Below are 7,967 nucleotides of genomic sequence, written 5' to 3'. Positions count from 1 at the left end.
TTGCATAATTTAACAGCCTATAGGCTATAGCTTATGTGACTTTAAGGGGCTGTTTGGTTGGTTTTCCATTAAGCCCTATAGGGATAGAGTTGGTTRTAGGACTAATCTATTTGTATAAACTGGGAAGGTTTTTGTTTGGGAGTGTTTTTTTCATGGACAGAAGGAACATGTTTTTTTAATTGGGAGGGACAGTTTTGGAAAAAACTTGGCTTTCTGCATAAAGCTCTTCCCTAAAAGTTTACTCAATAAGCCACTTCCTATATCATTAAGCCAATATCAAACACTCGTGTATAGCAGACCGAATAAGATGCGAGTCTCATAGCTCATTAAGTTGCCAACAAAAAAGCCCTAACTCGATGCCCGCTTTATTCTCCCCATGGATATTTGAGCAAGCATTATTACTAGCTAAGGTCCAAAAAGAATAACAAATACACAGAGGTTAAAAAGGATTTTGATTTCAAGCAACTGACACAGAAAATATCTATCCAGATTCAATGAGGGATGTCAGACTCACAGTATCATCTTGGTGTGTCTGAGAGGTGGCAGGTGCTGAAGAGTGAGCACCTTCTGGTCCCTCAACAGCCTCGGTGGCATCATCATTTCCATGGACACTCTGCTGATCCTGATCTTGCTGCTCTCTCTCTAGCATCCACTCATCATCAGATTCAGAGGCCTGATCTTGCCGTTCTACATATGATTGTATCAGCTGGTCCAGTCTCACACGGAAATCACTTTGAAGAAGATTAGAGACTCTTCTCCTACACCATGAACACTTTTCTTAGTTTAATCTATTTAGGAATGAAATAACTGATTTCCAGTGATTAAGATATGTACCTGCTCATAAGTTCTCGAAGTTCTAGCCTGTTACCATTATTATCATCATCAGAGGTATAAAATGCATCTCTTCTAACCACCTGAGGAGCAAACCAACTTTCTGTAGTATCCTCCACTGTGTCCGTGTTGTCGTACCACACATTATGTGATTCTTGAAAATCACTCACAGCTGTTTCTTGGTACCATTCATGCTCGTGCTCAATTGAGTCTGCATCTAAACCCCCATCTGACTCAGTATTAGTCAAATGATGCCATTCAATACCATTGTCTTCAGTAAGTGGTTCCTGCCACTCCTCTGCAGAACCATGCCAAGATAAGCTATCTGTATTTGTTTCTGAAGGATCATGATGTTCAGATGCCTCACGAACTTCTGGTTCTTCCCAATTGGACTGAAATAGACCTCGTGTTGTGCATTCAAGTTCCAAAGCTCGTTGAGACAATTCAATATGACAAACACCCTGACTCCTTTCCACTAAACCCTCTTGATCCTGGTCCTGGTCTATGTCCCCGATTCCAATAAACTCAGTCGATGGTTGTTGCTGCCTTCCCTCGTCTTCCAAACCTTGTTCATGCCTTTCTTCTGCTGGAGCAGAATATTCTCGGGAACTTCCACAAGTGTCGGCTTCCCAGTCAACTTTGTGAGTTCCACTGATATCACTTCTCATGTTAGGTGACTCAAATTCATCAGCAATATCATCTGGTAGCTCCTGAAAGTTTTCTTGATGGTATTTCATGTCATTGTTGGATGAGGTATCAGACTGGGAGCCATCAGGCATAGGTCCATAGTTATCCAACCTGGACAGGAATCCTTTCCTGCTTCAAATAAAGGTTGCAATTATCATATTTTAACAATTCAGAAAGGATGAACAAATAGACTTAAATGGTATATGCAGTTAAAACTTCAGTCTGTCTTGCTTGCTAGCATCCAATGTTTCAAGAAGAATACAGTAATCTTGTGTAAATGAAGCTATAATTCAAACTCCAATGTTCTTAACAATATTATGAGAAGCAAAGAAAGTTCGTCACTACGAATCTGTGGGCTTTGTATATGGTATTTATGCATTCTTCCAAGAGCATACTAATGACCACAACAAAGTTACCATGTTAAAAGATAAAAACCGTGCTCCTCAACGTACAATTTGGTGTAGATTCAAAATCGTGCTCCTCAAAGTTGCAATTATATTGGACATATGTTTATTGACATTAATGGCCCCATGACTAATATAATACAACTTATATCTGATGAGTACTACACGATCCTAGGTTACCAATTAGTTGGTACTCCCACAAATATAGTTTGGTATCATTACATGGTTATTTCACATTTGCAGGCCTAGGGTCCATGTGCAGGTGTTAAGACATTGATCCCACTTCGGAACACAACAGGCATATCTCTATTCACATCTAATTGTTCTTGAGTTGGAATTCCACACGTCTACTAGTACTAATAATCTCTAGACTAACATCTTGTATAGCAACTACAAAACAATTACAAGTTGAGTTGGAACCCAAAAATTATTATTTGATGCCATTGCATGCTGATTCACATTTGCTGACTAATGGTCGTTATGCAAGTTGCTGAAAGCAATGATCCCACGTGGGAAGTAAATGTCGTCTCAATCATCATTTATCAGGACTCTTCGACATAAGTTCTAATACCACTTAAATGATGAATTATACTAGATAACTCTACTCAAAGCTAATTGATTTCCCACAATTCAATCAACACTAAAGCATCTAATATGTGGGATGATATCAGTTGTAAATACAGCAAAACAATCACCCCAAGATCTCTAATAACCTCAGACTTATGCATCTTTAAAAGTTTCCAACCTGCTGAGGCAATCCTCATCACATCCAGATGCTTGAAGTTCAACCCTTTTTAGTTTAGCCATCACCCTAACCTCCAAATTAACTAATATGTCCTTCAAGTGGCGGCAACCCATTGCTCCATTATTACCGCAAAACTGTACAGTTTTTCTTGGTATTCGCTCCATGGATCCACCAGCCATGATCTTGGCTCAACGTCAATCATGCTCTCATACTAACTGTCACAAGGTTTCAGCATCTCTTTTCCATGGTTTATCTGCCTCTACAAACATTTTGTATCCCATTTAAAAAGTATCTATGATAATTATAAGCATCAAGAGGAGTGTAGACAACATAAGATACATGAGCATAGCATTTTTTAGAACAGTACGGTTTCCTAGTTCTATAAGATAATCCAGTCTTTTATTGGAAAATGCTTCCTGATAAATCTGAGTAATTCCGAATTGGATGTAAAATACGTTAAGCACTCAGATGCTGTAAACCATGACACGAACTCATATCGTTACTGGAAATTTCAACTCTACAACTGATCTACCACAAACGACAAGTGCTATGGATGATAGGTAAATCTCGTCAATTAACTAAAACACGTTAAAAAGATCAGTTGGTAATTCTTAATCCGTAAATACATAGAAAGTACAAATGATGAACATAAGGTGTCATATGATGTCAAATAAAGCAATAAGCAATTTCCAGACAAAGCATAACAGCAAAAAAGATAAATTCCTGATAAATCAAAAAAGGAATGCTTCACTGGCAAGCCAGTTAATAATATTCTCTGCACTTCAGCCAGATGTATTAAATAAACTGTGAAAAGAGATCATACCTCAAATCAGATACCGTATGTGTTTGCCTCAATAACCCCAACTCACTTGCTGCAATAGAAGTACACTTTTTATCTTGTACAAATCTTTGGTTCCACAGGAATCTACCTCTGAGCAATGACTACAGCAGAATTATAGCATCAATGCAACATCAAGAGAAATGCCTCAAGTCACAGTAATACATAAAAGCACCTCATACATAAGTTTAAACAAAAAAAATATCTAGATTAACATCTCTACTTGTATCAATAACATCAACTGGGCTATGAAACCATCCTAGACAACAAGTATATAAACAATATATGTATTTAGCAGATTGAGAATCCTTCATTTGACAAAATCATCAGAGAGAGCATCCTAATTCTGTGTATCATGGACTAAAAAATCAGTGGTCATCATAGCATGCAAAGCTAGTCAGATGAGGCTTTTCAAACAAACAAACGTATTTTTCTTCGTATATTTTTTATTTAAGAAACAACACGGCGATTTTCCATAAACAATACTTCCTCTCACCCACATAAGCCAATAACCAAAATTGGCAAAAGATGATAAATGTATGTGATTGAGTTGTAAAACTAAGTAGAAGGAGTCATTTTACTCTAAACTTGCGTATTTTGGAAGTACTTTTTTGTCCAATGGTAACATCCAGGTAGAATAGAGGTAGTATGAGAAAGCATTCATTACTAACTCATACGTTCATTAGACCCAATATTAAGGTATATTATTCTGATAAAGAATGAGGTTAATCATCATGAATGGTCTGAGCAGAAGAGTTTTGTATCACATTTCATGCTATCACAATCTAGTAAAGCTTTGACAAAATAAGGGAACACATTTTCTCACTCTATGTTCCACAATCATCTTTATGATAAAGTTAACATTGTTGCACTAATAAATGTGTCTATGACTAACGCATACATATGCAAATCATGCAGCCCAGCATATAGAGGTAACAGAACCATGCAACTATTGTCAGTCAGCCAAACTATTGTAAACGCTTTCTGTTCTCATTGTTGGTGCTACGGGAAGCACATAGCACAGAACAGAGTGAATGAATAGAAAAGTCAAACCTGAAGTCGATTCCGATGAGCAAAATTTGTTACTGGCCTATTCTCCAACAAACTCCGCAGTTCTCTTTTCCTTTCCCTCTCAAACCTGGTTAGTAAGTCAAGAAGAGCCTGTCTGCCATATAGCCTACAGATAGACCTTCGAGCACCAACCCGAGTATGATTGACACCCAATCCATCTCGACCTTGTTCGATCTGACAACCAATTTCAGTACCTTGCTCTTCTGCACCAGAATGACCAGTTTCTGCTTGCTGAGTGTTCAACTCTATCCATTGTCTCACTGTCCTCACCCTCTTGCATTCATATTCGCAAAGCCATTGAGCCCTTGAACAGTTGTTCTTATGTGAAACATTCAATGCACGCCCACTACAGTTTTTGCTTCCCCACTCACGGAAAACTTGCCTCACTCTCTGTTTTTCTGCTACACCAAAAGCAGGCAAGCGCTGTAAGCACATGTTCCCATCATCCTCTTGTCCATTCTGAAGCCCCATCTGGTTCTGGTCCCTGGGACACTCATTCTCAACTTCACTGGTATTTACTGACAGATCCTCACCTTCAGCCCCACCTGATGAACATGAGCATAGGCTTCCAATGCTACCATACCCCATGCCACTTGTCTGTTGCCTTTCATTGTCCCTAAATCTGCTCTCGCCTTCAAGATCCCGCCACATTTTCCGGATAAAAGATGTTCGGGAGATTGGCCTCTCTTGATTACCCCACCTCCTTGATACTGGGGAATAATTCTCACCAAGATAAGAAGAATCAAGCACCGAAACATTATTTATTCCAGCAATAGCCATTTTTCACACCTAACGACTAGAGTTTTATATTAACTGCGCTCACCCCATATCCTGAGACCAATAAGAAAAACCTACAAAATTTAGAAAATAAATAATATCATACAAATCACCAGCATGACACCGACAACAAAGCGGAATCAAATAAAATCCTCCGATTCGAGACGTTATTTTTATTCGTAGTCCACAAAATCAATTCTTAAACGCAGAAAATGCATCAAAATAGTTATGATTTTGGATTAATTTAGTACCTCGCAAGTTGATCCATATCTAAAATACATTTAAACTCCATATATATTCCCTATAATTGAAAAAAAATCTGCATCGAGTACAAATCTACAATTTCCTCAAAACAGCTTAATTCAAAAACTAGCAAGTTCATAAGAAAAAATCCACATCAACACCTAGCAATTTAACAACAATCAACAGATTCGAACGAAAATAAGATTTGATTCAGAAAAATAATCATTAATATGAGCTCATACACCATATATATTTTGTGTGTGTCAAGGAAATAGTAATAATAAGACACATTAATCCCCACGGATTTCAGTAAAAATTTCCATATATGACAGTCATAATCCAAGCAACAACATAAAACAAACAGATTATGGATCAACAGAAACGAGGAGATTTATATAAAACCCAAATAAACCTGTTAAATGCTTTCTCTCCTACGTATCAAAATTCTTTAAAATCAATGAAAATAGCCACACAAATAAAAACACAGCATATAATCTCAACATAATTTTCCATAGACAACACCATTCATAATCCAAACAACAGCATAACTACAGCAGATTATAAATCGATTAAAACGAACAAACTTAAGAAACGAACCTGTGAAATGTTCTGTCTTCTACGTCTCAATCTTCATCAACATGAAGGAAAACAAGGAGTCCTCGATCGATCAGAGTAGGTAGGTAGATAGTCGTCGCACAGACAAGCACACAGTAGACACAAGAGAGAGAGAGAGAGAGAGAGAGAGAGAGAGAGAGTGTAAATGAGGGGAGAGGAGGACACGTTTTTCGGTTGGGAGGTGCGTAAATTATACCGTAGCTGTAACGTCTATTTTCCTAAAGGAGGAGATGGAGGAAGGGAGCCATTGCCATTTGACCATTCTACCCTTCTGGAAAATGCATTTCTTTAATTATTGTGGACTGCCTTTTCACTTGCTTCATTACGCGATTTGTGGAGTCTTGAATTCAACGGTAAGACCATGGGTGGTGGGTAAACATGTGAAACGCTGTCGTGTTTGTTACATTTTTCTAGCCATCACTCACCATTTTCTAAATGTATTTTAGTATTTCCAATAAATTCTTAAAGTTATAAGCAAAAAATTAAAATTTACAAAAAAAAATTAAAATCTTCCAAACAGATTTTTTATCTCAAAAATTACATAATTAATTATATTATTAAAATATTTAATATAATTTATAAAATATTTTTTCCCCAAATTTAGAAAATTTCATTATTTTTCCCATGAGGTTGTTTGTTTACCTCTTAATAATTTCATTAAGAGTCAATCTCTGAATCGTTAAAAGATAAATCTTGTTTGACAATAAAAAATTTGTCTCTTAATGGTTCCAAAACCCTATGAATAATTTTGTATCATGTGTCTCTCTTAACCATTCAACGCCCTAATTTCGTTGTAAATAATTACCTAATAATTATATTTCATTTTACACTGTATCATGGGAGCCTCTTAATTATTTTACACCAAACTATTCAGCAACTGTCAAACAGCCATTTACTCCATTTTAGAGAAAGTTTTAGATAATTTGTTTTTAGCAAAAATCTCCCGTTATTGGAGATGTTTTAATTACGAGTATCTCAAATTTCTAAAATGCAGATTTTGGAGATTTTTTCTTAAACATATTTTTTAAGACTCCACAAATCACTAATGAATAACTCTTCAAAAATAATTAAATTGATGATTAATTTGATGATAATGAATATAATGTTACAATTATTAGTATACTAGTAATTTAATAATTACCTTTTATAACTAAACAAATCTTAATTAATTTAATTACAAATCGGTTATGTAATCCTTTTCAAATCTTCATTATTATCCCAAATCTTAATTAACTTAAATGCGAGATTCTTATCCATTTCATTTTAAATTATATCGTGAACTCGATTCCCGTATATGTTGCAACTATCATCTAAGTCGATGCAGTGGTTAAGACTTTTTAACCACTTGGGTCGTTATGTACTGATTAAAAAATCTCAAGAAAGACACTGTGGTTATGGAGGTTCACCTATGATGACTCCATGAACTCGTGGTTGGCTGAGGATTAATCAGTGCATGTAAGCTGGTCCGAAAACCCATGGTTACCAAAAAAAATCAAAATCAGCAAATTGGGGAGGAAAATAACACCAAATCCAACAAATTTGTGACTGACATAAACATGGAATTATAGTTTTTTGGTAATCCATATTGTTTTAATCTTTTTAAAGAGGTAGACATATAAGGAGAGTAGTAACGTTTGTGTTATGTTGTTCATTTATTTCCGATGAGGCCACAAAAGATAGTGTTTTGATATCGATAACTTGATAAAAAAATTGTACATATTACAACGTTGTTGTAAGATCTGTTGTTCATTGACAG

The 7,967-nt window shown here is 36.1% G+C and overlaps 1 protein-coding gene across 2 annotated transcripts in view; it reads right to left on the bottom strand.

Annotated features, from left to right (window-relative positions):
* Positions 1-6,338, bottom strand: part of LOC112521474 — a 7,760-nt gene extending 1,422 nt beyond the window's left edge. The window contains exons 1-5 of one of the 2 annotated variants that reach the window (XM_025130358.1): positions 6,194-6,338; positions 4,559-5,407; positions 3,491-3,609; positions 835-1,647; positions 515-758 (exon numbers count right to left, since the gene is read on the bottom strand). In XM_025130358.1, coding sequence (XP_024986126.1) covers positions 515-758; positions 835-1,647; positions 3,491-3,609; positions 4,559-5,356 — 1,974 coding nt within the window. In that variant the 5' untranslated portion in view covers positions 5,357-5,407; positions 6,194-6,338. Of the gene's footprint in view, positions 1-514; positions 759-834; positions 1,648-3,490; positions 3,610-4,558; positions 5,428-6,193 lie in introns of both variants that reach the window. The other variant, XM_025130359.1, reaches the window with a different exon arrangement.
* Positions 6,339-7,967: the final 1,629 nt, after the last annotated feature.

Source organism: Cynara cardunculus, assembly GCF_001531365.2.
Source record: "Cynara cardunculus var. scolymus isolate 2C chromosome LG 11, CcrdV1, whole genome shotgun sequence".
NCBI classification, from domain to species: domain Eukaryota; kingdom Viridiplantae; phylum Streptophyta; class Magnoliopsida; order Asterales; family Asteraceae; genus Cynara; species Cynara cardunculus.
This window is presented reverse-complemented; position numbering and strand designations above follow the sequence as displayed.